The sequence below is a fragment of the Schistocerca piceifrons genome, chromosome 10 (assembly GCF_021461385.2).
Source record: "Schistocerca piceifrons isolate TAMUIC-IGC-003096 chromosome 10, iqSchPice1.1, whole genome shotgun sequence".
NCBI lineage: Eukaryota > Metazoa > Arthropoda > Insecta > Orthoptera > Acrididae > Schistocerca > Schistocerca piceifrons.
In genome coordinates, this window is record NC_060147.1 from 122446411 (window position 1) to 122470098 (window position 23688).

Genomic DNA, 23688 nt, shown 5'->3' on the forward strand with positions numbered 1-23688 from the left:
AAATTCGGGAAAATTTCGAAAAAACTGCGTGTAGTATATTAAAAGGAGTGGTATTGTGGTGGCAGATTATGAAAATGAGGCTAACAATTGTCTGACGAAGAAATAATGGCGTTAAAACCTGTGGGAAGCGGCTAAAAAAGATCAGTGATGTGGGAAAAACGGAAATGGAAATAAAGCGAAAGTTATTAGAACTGGCCGAAATGGTTGTTTAAAAGGTGAAAGGAGCTGTTTGTGAACTAGAAACGGTGGATATTATAGCGGCGGTAGTGCTGAGAGCGGCAAAAAAATTTTTTTGGTTATGGTTTGCAAGTGGGTTACGTATTATTGAGTATATATATAGGCGGGATAAAATAGTATAGCAGATTACGGTAAAAAGGAGAAGGTGAATACAAAGTGAAACTACTGGCAAAAACAGAAAGAGGAAAATAAGACGACAGAAAAGATTTCGAAATGGAACAGTGACAATAACAAACGTAATTGTTGGATTCAAATTAATGATATCAATATAATGGAAGGAAACATTCCACGTGGGAAAAATTATATATAAAAAAAGGTGAGGTGACTTACCGAACAAAAGCGCTGGCAGGTCGATAAACACACAAACAAACACAAATATACACACAAAATTCAAGCTTTCGCAACAGACTGTTGCCTCATCAGGAAAGAGGGAAGGAGAGGGGAAGACGAAAGGAAGTGGGTTTTAAGGGAGAGGGTAAGGAGTCATTGCAATCCCGGGAGCGGAAAGACTTACCTTAGGGCGAAAAAAGGACAGGTATACACTCGCACACACGCACATATCCATCCACACATACAGACACAAGCAGACATATTTAAATATGTCTGCTTATATATATATATAAAAAAAAAACAAAGATGAGGTGACTTACCGAACAAAAGCGCTGGCAGGTCGATAGACACACAAACAAACACAAACATACACACAAAATTCAAGCTTTCGCAACAAACTGTTGCCTCATCAGGAAAGAGGGAAGGAGAGGGGAAGACGAAAGGAAGTGGGTTTTAAAGGAGAGGGTAAGGAGTCATTCCAATCCCGGGAGCGGAAAGACTTACCTTAGGGGGAAAAAAGGACAGGTATACACTCGCACACACGCACATATCCATCCACACATATACAGACACAAGCAGACATATATATTATAGACAGAACTACCTCACTTGTCCCTTGTGGCCATATTTCATAACCACTGCAGGATGGTAGCGCCTTGCAACTCCATGGGAGGTGTAGCTCAAGCTTCATCCTTATTGATGTTGCCAGTGATGTTGTGTGGACATGCACCGTCTTTGCGGTCATCAACTCCTGGTTGATGTTAACGATCATTGATGGAACTACAATCTTTGTTCTTTTAAAACTGTAGTGGATTATTCACAACAAACTTCATTAGGGGGTATATATATATATATATATATATATATATATATATATATATATATATATATATATATATATATATATGGCAGGTTGATAGATACACAAACAAACACAAACATACACACAAAATTCAAGCTTTCGCAACAAACTGTTGCCTCATCAGGAAAGAGGGAAGGAGAGGGGAAGACGAAAGGAAGTGGGTTTTAAGGGAGAGGGTAAGGAGTCATTCCAATCCCGGGAGCGGAAAGACTTACCTTAGGGGGAAAAAAGGACAGGTATACACTCGCGCACACACACATATCCATCCACACATACAGACACATGCAGACATATGGGAAAAAAGGACAGGTATACACTCGCACACACGCACATATCCATCCACACATATGTCTGCTTGTGTCTGTATGTGTGGATGGATATGTGCGTGTGTGCGAGTGTATACCTGTCCTTTTTTCCCCCTAAGGTAAGTCTTTCCGCTCCCGGGATTGGAATGACTCCTTACCCTCTCCTTTAAAACCCACTTCCTTTTGTCTTCCCCTCTCCTTCCCTCTTTCCTGATGAGGCAACAGTTTGTTGCGAAAGCTTGAATTTTGTGTGTATGTTTGTGTTTGTTTGTGTGTCTATCGACCTGCCAGCGCTTTTGTTCGGTAAGTCACCTCATCTTTGTTTTTATATATAATTTTTCCCACGTGGAATGTTTCCTTCCATTATATATATATATATATATATATATATTTTTTTTTTTTTTAAGATGCAGTTACCTATAATGAAGTACTATCCGAGAGGAGCTGCATAAATATTCTCCCAGATCTTTATAAGATTTCAATGTGGTGCAGAGATTGGCAACTTGTTCTAAATGTCCAGAAATGTAAAATTCTGCACTTCGCAAAACGAAAAAATGTAATATCCTACAGCTATAATATGAATGAGTTACTGTTGGAAGTGACCAACTCATACAAATACCTCGGTGTAAAACTTTGTGGGGATATGAAATGGAATGATTACACAGGTTTAGTTGTGAGTAAAGCAGGTGACAGACTTCAGTTTATTGGTAGGATACTGGGAACGTGGCCATAAATCTGCAAAAGAGATTGCTTACAAATAACTCCTGCGACTGGTTCTAAAATAATGCTGAAGTGTGTGGGACCTGTACTTGATGGGAGTAAAAGGGATATTTAACATATACAGAGAAGGACAACACGAATGGTCACAGGTTTGTTTAATCTGTGGGAGAGTGTTACAGAGACTGAACGAACTGAACTGGCACTTTGGAAGACAGATGTAAACTATTCTGAGAAAGACTATTATCAAAATTTCAAGAACCAGCTTTAAATAATTACTCTAGGGATATACTACAACCCCCTACATATCGCTCACATACGGGTCGTGAGGATAAGGTTAGAATAATTACTGTGCGCGTGTGCACAGTGATGTACACAGACAGTAGTGCTACAGTATTGGGGTGTTTTTTGTGGTTTGGGCGTACCGTATTTACTCGAATCTAAGCCGCACTTTTTTTCCGGTTTTTCTAATCCAAAAAACCGCCTGTGGCTTAGAATCGAGTGCAAAGTGGAAGTTCTGAAAAAATGTTGGTAGGTGCCGCCACAACTAACTTCCGTCGTCGAATATATGTAGTGCTTCGCAGGCACAAATATAAATACTGGCACCAAAACCTCTGTGTCAGTAAATAAATTTAAAAAAATGTGGAAGACGAGCTTTTTTTTCTCCACCCCGAGTTTCGACCACTGCATTTTCGTACATTATCCAACAAAGTAAATACAAATTCCGTATTGTTCATCTTCGAATGTAGCAGCATTTCAATGTACTACGAAAATCCGACTGGCAAGACTGTTTGGGATGTTTGTCAGTATGGCCAACTCTGCATCCTGAATTTTTTCCTACCTGTGAGAAGAGATGGTTGCTAATAGGAACTTTTACGAATTGTGAATCACATGCAGTATTCTCTTACCATAATAATAATACGAATATAAACATTTTGCCATGTATTCTTTCGTGTTTGCTGCTATCTCATAAATCCTGTCTGCCTAATAAACTACGAAACTAGAGTGAGACAACAGCAAACGCGGAAGAATATACATATCATGTCATGTTTATATTAATATTATTCTTATGCCTAATAGTGATACAGTCAGAAATGAAGCATTGCAATTGACTAGATTTTTAAATCTAAGATGACTAATTTCTGTGCAGAATGTTATGTACTAAAGAGGTGTCTGCAAAGATTTTCAAACGGAGAAAAATTTTCACTAAACTCTCGTTCAGAACATCTTCTATCACACGCAGTCTATTATTTGGTTCTTGTTGATCATTATCAAAGAAAGCAGCAGTGTAAGTAACAACAAATAGCAGTCTCTTGCCATTGTTTCGCTAATGAGCCGATTCCCCCCCCCCCCCCCCCTCTCTCTCTCTTTCTCTCTCTCTCTCTCTCTCTCTCTCTCTCTCTCTCTCTTTCTTTTAAAAAAATTATAAGCAGCGGTAGTGTGCACAAAAGCAAGCCATGCCGCGAGCGGCGACAGGTCGTAAACACTCATTAACAGAATGTGACAAACAATGCACAACACAGTACAGTAATGCATTTCCAGCGTTGAGTGACGTAAACACCTATAACAAAGAGAACGGCACTTATCAGATCAAAGAAAAATAAGCAATCAATTCAAACCGGACGAATCACGTGAAAAAGGAAGGGTACCCGTATAAATACGGACGGAGCACCTGATGCATAGAAACGGCTACCTAGTAAAGCTCAACTGCTAAGCCTGCGACTTGAACCAAACTACTATAGCTGTATCGTCATGCATTCGACCTAAATTGTGTCTCATATTACAATGGACCAACTTTGTTTCGATTTGGAGGTGCGGCCTAAACTTTTCTCACCCCTCGAATTTCGAGTCTCAGATTTCAGGTGCGGCTTAGATCCGGGAAAATTTTTTTTCCTCTTTTTGATTTCGAGTCTCATTTTTCAGGTGCAGCTTAGATTCGAGTGTGGCTTAAATTCGAGTAAATACGGTAGTCTCCTTACTGAGTGTAAGGGAACGTTAAATGCAGAAGGATACGAACACAGTATACTGCACTGTGAATTGCGTACAGTAGAGGACCGTTTATAGGAATGTGCGGTGGCCGTTCTTTTGGACATGTCCGAAAGAACAGACAGCTTGCAGAACCCGCAGCTGCAATACATTATATACAAATTGAAGGAGAGTGGGGAGGAAAGGAAAGGAAAAAGAGGGAGTCACTCTGTCAGCTGAATCAGGACATTATGCGGCCCCAGCAGTAACGAGTGAAAATTTGTACTGTACCAGGATTGGAACCCGGGATCTCCTGCTTACTAGGCAGGTGCATTAACCACTGTACCATCCAGGACACGGCATTATCGCAATTCATACTGGACCAACTGATCATCGTCTCCGAACTGTTCCTCTACTTCGTACATAAATTGAAGGGGGGAAGGGAAGAAAGGAAAGGAAAGAGAGGGGATCACTGCTGTCAGCTGAATCAGGACTTCACTTGGAATCAGCAGCAACGAGTGAAAATGTGTACCAGACTGGGATCTGAACCTGGGATCTCCTTCTTACTAGGCAGGTGTGTTAACCACTGCACCATCCAGGACATGGCGTTATCGCAATTGCACGGACTACCTCAGCACGCCTCACAGGCGATTCACACTCCCGTCGGGCGCCACTTACCCACAGTCCCTGTCCCCCCCCCTCTTCCCATATTTAAATATGTCTGCTTGTGTCTGTATGTGTGGATGGATATGTGCGTGTGTGCGAGTGTATACCTGTCCTTTTTTCCCCCTAAGGTAAGTCTTTCCGCTCCCGGGATTGGAATGACTCCTTACCCTCTCCCTTAAAACCCACTTCCTTTCGTCTTCCCCTCTCCTTCCCTCTTTCCTGACGAGGCAACAGTTTGTTGCGAAAGCTTGAATTTTGTGTGTATGTTTGTGTTTGTTTGTGTGTCTATCGACCTGCCAGCGCTTTTGTTCGGTAAGTCACCTCATCTTTGTTTTTTATATATAATTTTTCCCACGTGGAATGTTTCCTTCCATTATATTAAACTAACTTATGCTACGGATGACACACACACACACACACACACACACACACACACACACACACACACACACACACACACACACGACTCAAACCTCTGACGGGGTGGGGGGAAGCCACGTGAAACGTGACAAGGCGCCTCAGACTGCACGGCTACACCTAAGGGGCAAGTTACAATGTCAACTTCACTCGAGACCCCAGCGTCCAGCATCACTACCTTACCCGCTTTCAGCTATTGCCAGAAGAACTGGCTACTGTTCATCTACAGACATTCAGACACGTCATTAAGAGTGTCCCCTGCAGGGTTCAAGCCACCATAGAGCCAAACAGCAGACACACCCAATACTAACATCCACTAATAGGTGTCAGGATCCTTTTGCTCAGTTATTTTATTTAATGAAATGACTACAACAACAAAAAACTGATAAATTACAGGTGATAAGACGGTTCATCTGGTGTACTTACGCCTGAGGGCTAAAATGAAATTTTCTGAGGGGTAAAAACTAAATGATTCAATCCTGTTTCAGTCATAAAACTAAATTATTTTCAAAGGATCTTTACTACTATCACAATTTTGTAAGATGCTAATACTGATTTATATAAGTTATCAATAATTACTTTTTCTCTATTAGCAGCATTAATGCGGTGGAGGTTACAGTTTCCACATATAATCCACCCACTACATATGTATGTTGTGCTCTGTCCTGTACATTGATTATGATAAAACTGAGATATATACTAACAAATACTAAATATCTCAAGAAAATGTCTTCTTCAAGTTGTAAATAGTATATGTGGTAGTCCAGAAATTGCTTCATTACTCACTTCGAAACAGGTAAATGGATTAATTGACAGCACGACACAGCAGTAACTACGTAAGGGCTACTATAGTGCTGTACACATTATTATTATTATTATTTTCGATTATTCCCATTTACGAGAGCGTTTGAACTTCAATTCCTTTATGATGATTGTTTATGTTTCTTCTCAGCCCAAATTTTCTTCATGTGTTCACTGTGTTGTTTCTTTCACTCCGCTGTCCATTTGCATCCTGGTCTCTTCTGTGTTGTGGTGTCAAATTTATGTTTTTTGATGATGTTCCTGAATTCAGTTCTATTTTCTGCATTGTTTACTTTTATGTGTGCTTGTCTGAGGTCCTCTTCAACTTCTTTTATCCATTTTGTTTTTCCCCTGCCCGAGTTGATGACTTTAAGAATTCGCTTTGAAATTCCGTTTTCATTCATCCTGTGGATATGTCCATAGAACTGCATTCTTCTTTTCCTTATTGTATCCGTAATTATTATTATTATTGTTACTACTACTACTATTAGTGGCTGTGATCAGACACAAAGCATTATAGTCTGAAGTCTTCCAATTTCTGCCAGTTCAGAAGTAAGGAGTGCAGGAATCAAGCAATTTATGAACAGTAAGTATAGTGCAAACATTTTAACTTCATTGATTTTAAAAGGGGTTGCAGTGTGCAGGTCAAGCAAGTGCCGCAACAGAGAGGAGTAATGAAGGGAAGTATGTTTTGTAGCAAGTGTCTACCCTCACTGTGGACGGTTAGCTTTCTTACCTCAGAAGGCGTTGTCATCGCTTATGCAAAACTCTGCTCACCCTTTTCTCACACGATATCCTACAAACAGCGGATAGAAGGCAATAGGCAGATTTCATATTCCTCTATTTCTGGAAAGCATTTGACACGGTGCTCCACCGCAGACTGATGACGGTCTGACCCCCACGGAACAGGTTGTAAGATACGCGATTGGCTCAAAGACTTCTCAAGTAACACACACCAGTATGTTAACCTCAATGGGGAGTGTTCATCACAGACAAGTCCATCATCAGGAGTGCCCCAGGGAAGTGTGACAGGACCGCTCTTCTTCGCTACACAAATAAGTGATCTGAGAGACAGGTTGAACAGTAATTTACATCCGTTTGCTAGTGGAGCTGTCGTGTACAGTAAGGTGGCGAAGTTGAGTGACTGTACGAGGACACGAAATGGCTTAGGCAGAATTTCTAGTTGGTGTGATGAATGGCAGTTAGCTCTGAATGTAGAACGATGTTAGTTAATGCAGACGAATCGAGAAAATAATTTGGTAATGTTCGAAAACAGCATTAGCAATGTGCTGCTTGAGACAGTTGGGAAGGTGAGAGCTCAACTTTGTTTTATTGGGAGAATTTTGGGGAAGTGTAGCTCATCTATAAAGACGACGACGTACAGAACATTGGTGTAACCCATTCTCGAGTGTTTGGGATCCGTGCCAGGTCAGATTAAAGGAAGACACTGAAGCAATTCGGAGGAGGGGTGCTAGGTACCATCAACATGCACGTATTACGGAGATGCTTTGTGAACTCCGGTGAGAATCTCCTGAGGAAAGACGATGCTCTTTTTGTGATGTGCTATTGTGGAAATTTAGTGAACTGGCATTTGAGGCCGACTGCAGATCGACCCTACTGCTGCCGACACTCATTTTGTATGAGGACCGTGAAAATAAGAGGAGAGGAAATAGGGCTCACGCAGAGGCCTATCGGCAGTTTTCCCCCCCTCGCTCTGTTTGTGAGAGGAACAGGAAAGCAAATGACTACTAGCAGTTCGAGGCACCCTCCACTATGCACTGTAGGGTGGTTTGCGGAGTACACGTGCAGACGTATAATGCACGCAGAATTCTGTGGCTGCTAGATGCACAGATGGCAGGGCACACGTGGGGAGGGCGGTAATGGTGGGGGTTACCGGCAGACGCTGTAGGGGAAATGCCGAGCACTGGAGGGGAAGTGCTATTCTACACAGAAGTCTACATTCACATTTTCTATAAATATGAAGTGGGGGCCCCCCCACACCCCCATTTGTTAGGTGGTCATTCAAAAAGATCTGTCATCAACTTTGCTTCGGTTAGTATATGAAAAGAATTTCATTGGAAAAGCAGCGATTTATTTTTGCTTGGCTTGTAAACCATTTGTAACTTTCAGAGAAGCATTACGAGTGATAAATTTTGAGTAAAACCTACACATTTCTTTGGTTGCCACGTTAAAATTTGCTTCTTTTGCCAAAACACAGCAGCTCACTAACATGTTGTGCAGACGCAGTTGCAAAAGAATTCTGAAAAATTAGTTTATTACGTATACCAAGTGAGGAACTGATGAAAAGAAAGGCCAATAGCTTATGAAAAAGCACATACTCAGTTCAAAATAAATGTGCAATGCCTTCACTTATGTTGTTCCAAAACCCGTAGCATTTCTCGTTCCACCAACTATTGATGGACTTTAAAAATTACATTCTTTCATAGAAAAAGTCGGTAGCTAGTGGAATAACATGGTAGATAATGAAGTTTTGCATAATAATCATATCACAACATACTCTCCACTTTGCATGCTGTTATTTGCCAAAATCTCATTTCAATATCTCAAAATGTCTATGAGGAATGTTGTGGATATTTCACTCTGGCTTTACGGCTGGCACGGTGCGATCACAAATGAGTGTGCTTCCTCGATCAATTTTCTCGACATTGGTGACAAATCGAGACCTCCAGCAGAGTCTAAAGAAGAATTCAATATGTAAGCTAAATTTCATATGCTGCAACATATTATGTGATATGCACCAAACAAAATCATAGTGACCTCTATTTTTCATTATAAGCTTTATCAGATTTTGCACTGTGTCTTACTTCCAAGCAAATATCACAATAACTATGACCATTAATGAAATGATGGGCACACCATTACGAACCTGACATATAAAGCTGGTAGCAAAAGTTCTATTTGCCACACTCTATATGGTGGTTTGTGGAGTCCAGATACAGATGTAGAGCAGAAAATCGAGAAATGAGGCTCACTCACCTGGACTTGAGGCCGTGCTGGTCCTGCAGGAACTGCGATGCACTGTGGTTGAAGCTGGCATACGCCCGGTCCAGCCCCGTCTCGAGCGTGCGCTCATCCGCAATCAGCACCGCCATCGCCACCAGGAGGTAGATCAGCGCCGTAACCAAAACCGTTGACCTCTCCCCGACCGACTCCTCGCCGCGGAAGTAGTGTGCGGTCAGTGACAGGAGCAACTTTCTGGATACGGAGTCAAGTACTCACCAGATATGTGCTGCCTATGAGCCTCAACTCTCTTCACCTCACACACCCTACTGCTATTTGCACTCTGGTTTACTCACAGACAGTAAAAAAAAAAAAAAGGAGAGAGAGAGAGAGAGGGAGGCCAAATTCTGCATTGAGAGTTCCGTGTTCCGTACAAACTTAATTATGTATACAGATAGTTTATCTGTCCCAGGAATCGAGAATCTCTATAATTTATGCCTCTTTTCGATATCGGTACTGGGAGGACATAGGTCCTAGAAACTCCAAGACTGCATCAAAATCTCTACTGTAGTTGCTCAGACTAGTCCCGACATACAACATGAAGTGAGCAGGGGATTTCAGTTTATATATATGTTGTATGTCTGGACTAGTCTGAGCAACTACTGTAGAGATTTTGATGCGGTCTTATATACAGTACATCTAATCTAACCCAATCATAAAATACGATTTGTAGTCGTGTTTCAGTAGGTAAACAAAAAATATTTTATTAAATTCATATTTTATGATTGGGTTGGATTAGATGTACTTTTTATTCCCAATGATCCACAGTGAGGAGATCCTCTGGCATGTGGAACATGTCAGAATACAAGAATACACAATGAATATTTACAAAACAAGAACTGATATGCTAACGTACCTCCACATCCCAAATGAAATTGCCCAGTCAAAAAAACTTAAGCATATTTACATTTAAAAGGGTATAAAACTTATCATCAAACATTAAATGTTCAATACACTTAGTTTTATATGATAATTCTTAAGCTACTGTAGCCCTGCATCATCAAATAAAAAACTGAATAAAATAAAACATTTTACAGCACTTATTTACAATGATTCCATTACTGCACATTATGTGGTATTAATAACAACATACATGCATCAATTAGTTCTGGTAAGAAATTCATCAATGGAATTGAAGGAGTTCGCCACCAATAAATCTTTTAGCCTCTTCTCAAACTGAACTTTATTATTACTTAATTTTTCTTATTGCTGTTTGGTATTACACACAATAATTTGTTACTATTATGTGTTTGACAGATGATGAACGCAATGTAAGGGCTAATGGTAAAACGGTATTTTTTGTGATATAATTACTATTTAACAATTTACACATTTTTTCCCTGTACTTGTACTGTAAAACCTTGCTTCTCACATATTTCACAATTCTAGGTCAACAGCAGAATTTCTTGAGTGCGTTTCCAAGTATCAAAACATGTGACACAAATGGTCTAGATATCTTTTGACTGCAATGACAAGGAACCTCAGTTTTCTTTTTACACCACCAAGGAACCACAGACCTTAGAACGTCACAAATTTGAACTTAACATTATTATAAGAGAGGAAGTTGCCACGCACCTTTTAGTGGAGATGCTCAGTCGCAGATAGGTGCAACAAAAAGACTCTCACAATTATAGCTTTCTACCATCAAGGCCTACTTCAACAATAGACACACACACACACACACACACACACACACACACACACGACTGCAGTTTCAGGCAACTGAAAGTACACCATGCGCAGCAGCACCAGTGCATGATGGGTGTGGCAACTGGGTGGGGGTAAGGAGGAGGCTGGGGTGGGGAGGGGGGGAGTGATAGTATGGTGGGGGGTGGCGGACAGTGAAGTGCTGCAGGTTAGACGGGGGGGCAGGGAAGAGGTAGGGAGGGGGAGGGGGGCCAAGTGGCGGAAAAGGAGAAAAATGATGAGACTGAGTGTGGTTGTGGAATGGCAGTTGTGTAGTGCTGGAATGGGAACAGGGACAGGGCTAGATGGACGACGACAGTGACTAACAAAGGTTATTCCAGCACTACACAGCCTTCATTCTTCCACCACACCCAGTCTTTATTTCTCTCCTTTCCTGCCACTTCCCCCCTCCCCCCCCCCCACCCGCTCCCCACCTCTCCCTGCACTTCACTGTCCGTCACCCCCACCATACTATCCCTCCCCCTCCCTGCCACAGCCTCCTCCTTACCCCCACCCAGTCACCACTCCTATCATGCACTGGTGCTGCTGCTTGCACTGTGGTTTCAGTTGCCTGAGACTGCAGTCTCATGCGCGCGCACGTGTGTGTGTGTGTGTGTGTGTGTGTGTGTGTGTGTGTGTGTGTGTGTGTGTGTGTGTGTGTGTGTGAGCACGCGCGTGCGCTTGGATTCGTGCATGGCCTTGTTGGACAAAATCCCATTTTCTGACGGAGATGCCACGCTATAGGAGGAGATTTAGGCATTTTTGCCTGACTGTCTATAAGGCCATTGATGATAAAGCGGTTACTACAATTAGTATCACCGGAGCACAAGTGATTCAGCAAGGCCCGTGGGTGTTTTGCGGGTGTGTTCTGAATTTTGCACTTACACAGAAAGATACACCTCAACATGGTAATCGTTCGGTCACTGCTGCAATTGTGCAGTATCCTGGTGATACAGTGACAGCCGTTGCAGGTCTGGAGAGTTTTAATAGTAGGGATGTGACTGCTTATCACATATTTCAAGTGAATGAGGTGTTCAACCAGGACACGGGTCAGTCGTATTTCACGTCTATGGTGCCTTTTGTTGTCAGAACCGGGAATCACCGCAAAATAAAGGAGTCAGAGTCCATTGCTGTATGGTTTAAAGAACACGGAGTTTGTGAAAAAAAAATTAAAAGTTTCTGCTGACATTACCTTCTATTATCGAAACTGAAAAAAGTACCTTTTCTTTCCTTATCTCCTGTGGGTCTCTGTTATATTGTGAGAAGCAACTATCCTTTTCATAATATTGTTACATTCCATCCTGAATTTTCCATTGTTGCACAGACAACATTCTTTGCAATTCCTTGTAATTAGGACATATAACCAATTTGTAGCTTCACCAAGATCTTTTGGCTTACATTTTTCTGTTATACTGTTTTTGAAAACTTCTTTCTCTTGTGAACTGTTACTGAGAATTAGCATATCATCCACATACACAGCTTCTATAAAGATGTCTGAATCTTGATTTCTGTAACAGACACAATGGTCAGCTGTTGATTTCTTGAAGCTTAGATTCAACAGTGCTCTGCCTAATTTCAAGTTCCAGCATTGATCACCTTGCATTAATCCATACAATGCCTTTCTTAGTCTTTTAATATCTGTGTCTTTCACTGTCTTTGTAACAGGGTCTACTTCTGGAACTTAAACATAAAAAACCGTGATAACATCTAGATGATCAATGTCAAGATCACGTTTAGCAGCCACACCACATAAATATCTTAACGACTTATAACTGGCGCATATCTTCAAACATAATCCAGGACTTGCTTGTGAGCACAAGCTTTTATTGCTAGCCATGCTTTGTAGGATACAATGTGGTCTTTCAAATCTTTCTTTGTTTTAAACATCCACTTCACATTTATTGGTTTCGTATGTGAAGGTGAGACAGCAGACTATTAAGTGTGGTTCTCTTTGTGCAGTTGCAACTCTTCTTGTATTGCTTCCAGCCATTTTTCAGCATGGTCTGGCATCATTGCTTCTTCCAGGCTTGGTGTTGGATGACTGTTTACACTGATAAGTTGCAAAGTCATGCAGTCTCTTTGGCTTCAGAATTCTGGGTGACTTCCACTCTGACTCAACTTGCAGCAGTTGCTCACGATCATTATTTGCACAATCTGGGCTCGGTGCATCATTGCAGCTAGTTTTTATCGAAGTACTACTCGATGTGATAGTCTCCGGTTAGAGTACAAGTTCTTCACGTTCAGTCATTATTTCATTTTGCTTCTAGAGGGAAAAACAATCAACTTGGCTCCTGAGACTCAGTTTCTTCTCTATACTGTTTAGAAATACCTTCGACAATAATGAAGTCCCTTGTTTTTATAATTTTGTGGCATCTTAGAACTCAGGTGCGAGTAGGACTCACACACTGAGGATTCCGTACAAACTTAGTGATGTATACAGGCACTTTATCCATTTTGGGAATCTAAAATCTCATCATTTTGCCCCATTATCAACATTAATACTGGCAAGATATTGGTCCCACGGATTCCATAAATTTCGAGAATGTTTTAATTTCAATAATATAAATGTGACAAAGTACTGCAGGAAGCAGGCAACCATTATTATGCTAACCAGCAATTCTCCACTCTGGCTGACTGGGTCGGAATGGTGAAGGTCAAACATCAGACAAGAAATGACTTTATTGCTCATAACGCATGCTTTGGAATTTACCAGTGATCAGATATCCAGGAGTGATTACTGCACACAGATATACCACTTCAAGTTTTATGTGAAACAAACATTCACAGATTAGTCGGCCAAGGGACTGCATGTCTGAGACTTAAGTTTCAACTTTATCCGCGTACCCATTCCTGAGAAAAAAGGGTCTTAACAGATAGACAGACGGACAACAAAGTGATCCTATAAGTGTTCCGTTTTTACAGACTGCAGTACAGAACCCTAAAAAGACATAAGTACTGGTGTGCTCAAAATACCAAAATAAATGAACACCAAAAATAGAGGAAATAAAATAAAACAAACAAAAAACAAACTGTTCAGTATCGGAAAAACCTCACAGTTTAAATTATTATTTAAGCTCCCTCTTTCTCTTTCTCTGTGTGACTTTTGAAGAGGATACAATGAGAATCCAACAGCTAGCGTGCACCACACCATGCTCAGGTTGAATTCATCCTTCAGGGGGAAGTAGTAACTGTACACCTGTAGACAAAGAAAGCAATATACTGATTAAAACATAGATTTACATCACCTGAACTTCATGCAATAGTCATAAAAAACCGAATACTTCGTAGAAGCTAAAGTGGAGCAAAGTTGTATAGGTGGTGGTACAGTAAAACATATCTGACAAATTAAATTACAGCTTCTGCAAATGTTGCTTGACTAAGAAGCTTAAAATTAACCCCACATGCTGCAACTACTGAACGGGTCATTATCATCAAAAAAGATATGTAACTATACCCAAAAAGACATTAATAATTTCCATTTTATTAATAGTGATCATATGCATAACAATGCCTGGCACCGACGGTCACTAAGTAAACCCAATTGCTTACAGAGAAAAATCAGAAAGGCCTAAAGCTAACAGCTTGGACTTTGTGACATTATCATAACTCCCAGAAAAAGCAGCCATAAGAATTGACTTCTCAGAAAAGATTACCAGAAAAAAAAAAAAAATAAATAAATAAATAAATATATTAAGCAAAAAATACCATATTCGTGGCCAGTGACCAACTTTCACCAAAATTCCTTTGACTTCAGATGACAAACACTGAAAGAGTCAAAAAGTTTGAGTAACTGAGGTTATACACAAAAACGGATCAAAAACCTTTGATGTACCATGGAATTTCACAAAGCAGACAAGTACAGACTGGCAAAAAATGCGTACAGTGACATATACAGGGTGGTCCAGCTGAAGTTTCGGATGAGATTCTCTTGAAAACTATACATTCGGTAAAAATAGTACGAGACAAGTTCGAAAGCTCAAAGGGGGACATCAAATGATACTACACGTGACCTCCAGCCCTCGACCCCCCTTGGGTGGGATGGGGGGCAACTTTTAAATCTTAAATGGAAACACCCATTTTTTATTGCAGATTCGGATTCTCCATAAAAAAGTAATCAAGTTTTGTCTGAAACATTCTTTTACACCATTGACAGATGGCGCTGAAATTGAGAAAAAAGTAAAATTGGGGAAGAACTCTGATTTATTTAGAATTATCTGAGAAAGATGCATCAAATCAATACAAAATGAGCACCAATTATTTCGTTACACCAAATTAAGCTATTTTTGTACAAAATGAACTGTATCCAACTTTTATCGTTACCCAGGAATGACGATATGGACATAGTAGAATGATGTTCCCATGGGGTGCTTCATTAGTGAGTCCCCTTGCCTCTCACAATTTGGAGGCTTAATTAATGAAATTAGCCATGAAGAATTTGTTCAAAATTATCCCCATTTGCTTCAATGCATAAAGTCAATCATCTGCGAAAGTTGTCCACAGTTTTGAGCAGCACATTCCACGGTATGGCTGCACACGCTTTTTGAATGCGTTGCTCCATATCGTTTTGGGTTGTGGGCTGTCTTTGATAAACAATATTTTTTAAATAACCCCACACAAAAAAAAAAAAAAAAAAAAAAAAAAAAAAAAAAAAAAACTGGTGATGTTAGGTCTGGTAAACGTGGATGCCACTGAATTGATCCTCTGCATCCTATCCACCAACCTGGGTACTGTAAATTTAAAACGTACCGCACATTTTTAGCGTAATAGGGAGCTGCTCCCACCTGTTGGAACCACATTTGTAGCCTAGTTTCTAAATCAACATCTTCCATTAGCTCCAACAAATCATTATGGAGAAGTTGTAAATAAGATTCCCCAGTAACATTTCGGTCAAAAAAATATGGTCCTATCAAGTAACCGTTTAAAATTGCACACCAGACCATTAACGACCATTTGTGTTGATTGTCAATGGGTCTGTGCCAGTGTGGGTTGACAGGGGACCAATAATGACAATCATGATGATTTAATTTGCCATTGTTTTTGAATGTGGCTTCATCGGCGAACAAAACGTATCTTAAAAAAAAATAAATCATTGCCACCTCTCATCATTTCCAAGGCCCATTGGCAGAAATGCATGAGTATTTGCACATCTTTTGGCGTTAATGCTTGTGTCAGTGTGATATGATGTGCATGATATTTATGTGCCTTCAAAAGCCTCAAAACAGTTTATTTTGGTACTCCAATTTGTCTCCGAATCACACAGCTACTAATTTCGGGATCCAGTTGAACACAAGTGAGAACGATAAGGGTACGAGCATCATTTTCATTGTATTCGCGATGATGAGATGGATGGTGCACGTATCCATTCTGAGCTCGTTGAGTGCAATTTCGAATAATGTTTTTGCTTGGATGTCGTCTGTTTGGGAAACGATCCACATACAATTGCGCAGCTGCAGCATAATTGTTATGGCATTCACCTAAAATTAACATCATATCGACAATCTCTGTAGGAGAACAGTGAGCCATGTTTTGCTAAAGAATAATTTACTTTCGTCAGTTGATGTTTACGGTTTACAATCTGAAAGTGAAGTGATGTCTGATCGCATTGCCCCGACCTTTATACTGAGCCACAGTTCGCAGTTCGGCCACGGTAGCGCCACAGTCGGATGAGTAATGCAATTGTGAAGAGTTCCCTTACGAGATTTTAATACCATTCTGCCTTCCTCCATCAAAAACTGTGGTGGGTAGGATACATTTTGTGAAAAATATAGCTTAATTTGGCGTAATGAAAGAATTGGTGCACATTTTGTATCGATTAGATGTGTCCTCCTCGGATCATTCGAAATAAATAGGAGTTCTTCCCCAACTTTAATTTTTCTCCATTTCAGCGACATCTGTCAATGGTTTTAAAAGTGTTTCGGACAAAACTAGATTACTTTTTATGGAGAATCCGAATCTGCGATAAAAAATGGGGGTTTCCATTTAAGATTTAAAAGTTGCCCCCCGCCCCACCAAAGGGGGCGGGGGCTGGGGATCATGTGTAGTGTCATTTGATGTCCCCCTTTGAGCTTACGAACTTGTCTTACCCACTATTTTTTTACCCAATGTAGAGTTTTTGAGATAATCTCATCTGAAAATTCAGATCGACCACCCTGTACATCATCTGGAACACCAAAATAGGCAAGGCAACTAAGCTTAACTCCACACAAACAAGCCTTGGAAGGCCCAATGGTGCTGACTGACTGCTGTGTCATCCTCAGCTGACAGGTGTCACTGAATGCGGATGTGGAGGGGCACATGGTCGGCACGCCACTGTCCCGGCTGTTGTCAGCCTTTGTGATCAGAGCCACTAAGTCTCAATCGAGTAGCTCCTCAATTGGACTCACACGGGCCGAGTGCACCCCGCATGTCTAAAAGCGTCAGGCAGACCCGGACAGCCACTCATCCGAGTGCTAGCCGAGCCCGACAGTGCTCAACTTCGGTGATCTGACAGGAACTGGTGTTATCACTGATAAACTACAGCAAGGAGAAGTTACAGGTCATGCAGAAGAGATTCCTGAGGAAATTGTGGGTATAGTCTTGAATGAAAACTTAAAGCAAAAACATTAATGAGGGCTGTGTACAACATACACTGAAGTGACAAAAGTCACAGTGTAGTGAGACGCACATATACAGATGGTGGCAGTATTGCATACACAAGGCAGGAAAGGGCAGTGCATTGTCGGAGATGTTATTTGTGCTCGGGTGATTCACGTGAAAAGTTCTCCGACCCGATTATGACCACACAACAGGAATTAATGCACTTTCAATTCAGAATGGTAGTTGGAGTTTGACATACGGGACATTTCATTTCAGGAACTGTTAGGGGAATTCAATATTCTGAGATCCACAGTGTCACAAGTGTGGCGAGAATACCAAATTTCAAGCATTATCTCTCACCACAGACGACGCAGTGGCCAACGGTCTTCACCTAACGACTGAGAGCAGCAGCATTTGCATAGAGTTGTCAGTGCTAATAGACAAACGACACTGTGTGAAATAACCGCAGAAATCAATGTGGGACATACAACAAATGTATCCGTAAAGACAGTGCGGCACAATTTGGCATTAATGGGCTGTGGTTGCAGACAACTGACACGAATTCCTTTGCTAACAGCATGATATTGCCTGTGGTGCCTCTCCTGAGCCCACGGCCATATTGGTTGAACCTTAACAACTGGAAACCCATGGCCTGGTCAGATGAGTCCCAATTCCAGTTGATAGGAGCTGATGGTAGGGTACAAGTGTGGCACAGACCCCAAGAAGCCATAGACTCAGGTCATCAACAGGGCACTGTGCAAGCTTGTTGTGGCTCCATAACTGTGTGGGCTATGTTTGCATGGAACGGACTGGGTTCTTTGGTGCAACTGAACCAATCATTCACTGGAAATGATTATGTTCAGCTCCTTGGAGACTATTTGCAGACATTCATCCATGGACTTCATGCTCCCAAACAACGATGGAATTTTTACGGATGACAATGTGCCATGTCACCGGGCCACAATTGTTCACAACTGGTTCAAAGGACATTCTGGACTATTTGAGTGAACGATTTGGCCACACAGACTGCCCGATGTGAATCCCACTGAACATTTACGGGACATAATTGACAGTCAGTTCGTGCACAAAAATCCTGTACTGGCAACACTTTTGCAGTTACAGACAGCTATAGAAGGCAGTGTGGCTCAATATTTCTGAGAGGGACAGCCAGTGACTTGTTGAGTCCGTGCCACATTGAGTTGCTGCACTACACCGGGCTAAAGGAAGCCCAACTCGATATTAGGAGGTATCCTTCGATTTTTGGTGACTTAGTATAGTTTGATGTGCAAAACCCATATGGTGACATGCAAGTGCCATTACCATATTATCTTCAATAATGAATGCGAGTGAAGCAGAAAATACGTAAGTTTGTGAACTTAGTAAAACAGTCACAGACCTCAAACAATTCCATTGCAACAAGGATAAACTTAAGCAAAATTTCCACTATAGAATAACATTAGCATGACATCCAGAAAGTACTACGCATGTTCCTAACTGGACACTACTACATACAGGGGAAGGGCAGTTATTCTTGAAAAACTCATCATTTGCAGACTATTGAAAGTCTTACAAGGAATACTTCAACAAGCTAGGATGCACTTCTGCCATATTGCCACTCGCCTTAAATGCACACATACCTTTCACACTCACCTCCGTCAAGATGTAAACAATAGCAGCGTACAGCGAGAAGTCGACAAACCACTGGTACTCACTGTAGTAGCGCAGGTGGATGACGTCCAATGAGGACACCTTTGCCGTTTCTAGCTGCAAGAGAGGCAAGTGTATTTATCAAATTAAGACAATTTTAACTCTCTCTCTCTCTGTGTGTGTGTGTGTGTGTGTGTGTGTGTGTGTGTGTGTGTGTGTGTGTGTGTGTGAGAGAGAGAGAGAGAGAGAGAGAGAGAGAGAGAGAGAGAGAGAATTTTATCAAAACATAGTGAGTGTGTACGCAGAAGTTTCCAGCCATTAAGTGAAATAATCTGTTCACAAAAGAATAATGAATAGGGTACAAGCATAAAAAACCAGAAACTATTTACATAGATCAAATATCACCTGCAGATGGTGCACAGGGACAAAAGCATATGTTCATTGTCAAAATGAATAACTAACAAACAGTGACTGATTAAACCTCTTTCTCCTTCATTATCACTTGTGGCAACATGATCTGGCTCTGGGAAATATTTGCTTCTCTGTTAGCTTGTCCTTCAGTTACCTACTCCTTCTGCATACTGCAGTATCAATTGTCACAGTTCTAAGCCTTAGAGAACTTCAAATGCACCTCATCATTCCTCAGTAGTTCCGCGTCTCACTTCTTTCCACACCGATTCTTCTGGATGATTCTCTTAAACCTCAGTCTACTCTTCACCATTATTAAATTGTGATATAAGTTTACAACTGCTCCTGGGTATGCCTTACAATCCAATAGCTTGATTTTGGAAACTCTGTCTGACCATGAGGTAATCCAACTGGGCTCTTCCCATGTCTTTGGAGCTTTCCCAAGTATACCTTCTTTCACGATTTTTGAACGGTATGTTCTATTACTAGCTGAAACTTATTGTACAACTCAATTAGTCTTTCCCCTCCCTCATTCCTACTACCAAGATTATATTCTTCTGTAACTCTTTCTTATATTCATTCTCCTAATACCACATTAAAATTTCACAAGATTATTAGATTATCGTCTCCCTTTACATACTGAATTACATGTTCAAATTCCACATGATTATTGGATTATCAACTCCCCTTACATGCTGAATTACATGTTCAATACCCTCATATTTCCCAACATCTTCGTCTGGTGCTTGTGACATTTGAATCCATACCTGAACTATTGCTGTTGGCATTGTTTTGCTGCTGATTCTGACAAGAACAATCCTGTCACTGAACAGTTCACAGCAGCCTACACTCTTTTCTACCTTACTTCTACATCTCCACATAAACACACAGCAAGCCACTGTAGGTCGCATGGCAGAGGGTACCTGGAACCACAACAAGTCATTTCCTTTCCTGTTCCACTCACAAATAGAGCGAGGGAAAAACTACTGTTATATGCATCCATATGAGTCCTAATTTCTTGTATTTTATCTTCGTGGTCCTTATGTGCTATGTATGTTGGCGCCAGTAGAATCGTTCAGCGGTCAGCGTCAAATGCTGGTTCTCTAAGTTTTCTCAAGATAGTTTCTCGTCTTCCCTCCAGGGATTCCCATTTGAGTTCCCGAAGCATCTCCATAACACTTACGTCTTGTTCAAACCTACTGGTAACAAATCTAGCAGCCCACCTCTGAAATGCTTCGATGTCTTCCTTCAATGCAACGGATCCCAAACACTCTAGCAGTACTCAAGAATAGGTTGTCTTTACAGGTGAACCACTCTCTCCTAAAATTCTCCCAATAAACCAAAGTCGACCATTCACCTTCCGTACCACAGTTCTCACATACTCGTTCCACCTTTGCAACGTTATGCCCAGAGATTTAAACATCTACATATATACTCTGCTAGCCACCAAGCAGTGTGTGGCAGAGGGCACAATTTGCGCCAAAGTCACATTCCCCCTCCCCTCTGTTCCACTCACAGATCACGCGAGGGAAAAACGACTGTCTGAACGCCTCAGTATGAGCTCTAATTTCCCTTATCTTTGAACGGTGATCATTGCGTGATTTGAGAGTTGGTGGTAATAATATATGCTCTACATCCTCAGTGAAGATCGGATTTCGGAATTTAGTGAGCAGCCCCTTCTGTTTAGCGCGTCATCTATCTGACAGTGTGTCCCACTTTAAACAATCTATGAGATTTGTAACTTTCTAGCAATGGCTAAATGTACCAGTCACGAATCTTGCCGATCTTCTTTGGACCTTCTCAATCTCTTGAATCAGACCCAATTGGTAAGGGTCCCATACAGACGAACAACACTCTAAGACTGGATGAACTACCAATAAACCGCAATCTAGAGTTCGACTTGCCCGTTACTTGTGTAATCTGATCATTCCATTTGAGATCATTTTGAACAGTCACACCCACATACTTGACGGATGTTACCACTTCCAAAGACTGGGTATTTATTTTGTACTTTTACATTAATGGTGATTTTCACCTTGTTATACGCAGTAGGTTACAATTACTAATACTGAAAGATAATTGTCAGTCATTGCCACACATTTATTTTCTGCAAATCCTCATTGGTTTGTTCACAAATTTCATGTGATACTACTTTCCTGTAGACTACAGCATCATCGGCAAACAGTCTAATGCCGCTGTTGATACCATCAACATCGTTTATGTAAATCGTAAAAAGCAGTGGACCTATTATGCTGCCGTGGGGCACGCTTTTTTCTGTTGAGGTCACCCCATTCAGGACGACATACTGCTCTCTGTCTGTTAGAAAACTTTCTATCCAACCACATATGTCATCGGATGAACCGTAAGCGCACACTTCTTGGAGCAAGCAACAGTGCGGAACTGAGTCGAACACTTTTCGAAAGTCAAGAAATATGGCATCAACCTGGGAGCTGTGTCTCGCATGACCGCTGTTTCCTAAAATTGTGCTGGTTTCTGCAGATGGGTCATTATGTCTGAACACAAAATACGTTCCATGATTCTACAACAAATCAATGTCAGTGAAATTGGCTAGTAATTATGTGCATCCGATTTTCTCCCCCTTTTTATAGATTGCTATGACCTGGGCCTTCTTCCAGTCCTGTGGAACTTTCCGCTGTTCCAATGATCTCTGATAGATGATGGATAAGAATGGTGCTATATTTGTAGCATAGTCAACATATAATCTTATGGGGATACTGTCTGGGCCAGATGCCTTCCTGGCATCTAAGGATCTTAACTGTTTTACAATAAGCACTTGACTGTGTCAAAACAAGTGGTGGAGTGCAAACATTTGGTGCATGGAGAATTGTCCGAACATTGGAGATACTCGTGAGCACAGTGTGTAAAATCCTACGGAACATCCTTCTTTGCTATCCATTCAAAATTACCCATGTGCACAAGTTGCTTCCTGCTTACCTGCCAGCAAGAGAGACCTTCACTTTAGAATTTCTTGCTTGCCTGCAAGTGGACAATGACTGGTCACTGAAGATTTTGAAGGACAGCCGAAGCTCACTTCCATCTGACAGGATATGTCGATATACAGACCTGTTGAATATAGGCAACAGAAAATTCACATGTAAATCAACCAGTACCACTAAATCCTGAAAAGGTCACTACGTGGTACGTGTTCACCCCATCATTTATCATAGGGTCATATTTTTTCGAAGAGACAGGTGCTTCCGGTCCTGTTACCTGTACCGTCACTGGTAAGTGCTCAGAGTGTCTTTTGCGCAACCACGTCATTCCAGCTCTCCAACAGTATGGATGGGATCATTTTTATGCAAGATGGCACACCTCTGCACATTGCAAATCCAGTTAAGCAGCTGCTGAAGCGCCTTTTTGGAAATGCTGGAATTATCAGCCGCCATTTCCCTACAGCCTGACTGTCCCAACCACCTGACCTTAATCCGTGTGACTTCTGGCTGTAGGGCTATCTGAAAGATGATGTGTTCTGTGTTCCGACTGCATACTTAGCAGCATCGAATGCACACACTGCGCAACACATTCTGAACGTGACCCTGGAAACACATCGATCAGTTGTGGAACATGCCGTTTTTCTATTTCAACTTGGAGAAAATGGTGGACAGCACATTGAACATGTTTTGTGCCGGTCACAGGAAAATTAATAATCCGATTTGATTTTGATTGATGCTTTTTATTTGGTTTTTGGCCTCAGGACAATTAAAATCTGATGTGATTGGTGCATTTTATGCAGTTTTTGACCTTGGGACAATTAAAAACCGATTTTTCCCATCCTATTTGATGCTGTGGTGAATGGGCTTACATAACTAACAGTATCACACCTGTCAACCCATGCATACTGAGTAGTACAGTAAGTGATAAACTTTTCCCTCTCATCATTTTGTTGGGGCGTCACTGAAAAAAAGTTCCTTGTAGGTTTGAAATTGTGTGAAGTTGGCTGGAAATTGCTAACTGCTGTCATTCTCAAATAACGGACGAATAAAAGTCTGCGTATTTGTGTATCGTCAGCTGTCCTCAGTCTGCAACTGT

The 23688-nt window shown here is 41.2% G+C and overlaps 1 protein-coding gene across 1 annotated transcript in view; it reads right to left on the bottom strand.

The window, feature by feature from the left end:
- Positions 1-23688, bottom strand: part of LOC124718820 (transmembrane protein 161B) — a 91340-nt gene that overhangs the window by 41258 nt on the left and 26394 nt on the right. Inside the window, exons 4-6 of the mRNA XM_047244438.1 lie at positions 19234-19347; positions 14124-14203; positions 9298-9516 (exon numbers count right to left, since the gene is read on the bottom strand). Coding sequence (XP_047100394.1) covers positions 9298-9516; positions 14124-14203; positions 19234-19347 — 413 coding nt within the window. The remainder of the gene's footprint in view (positions 1-9297; positions 9517-14123; positions 14204-19233; positions 19348-23688) is intronic.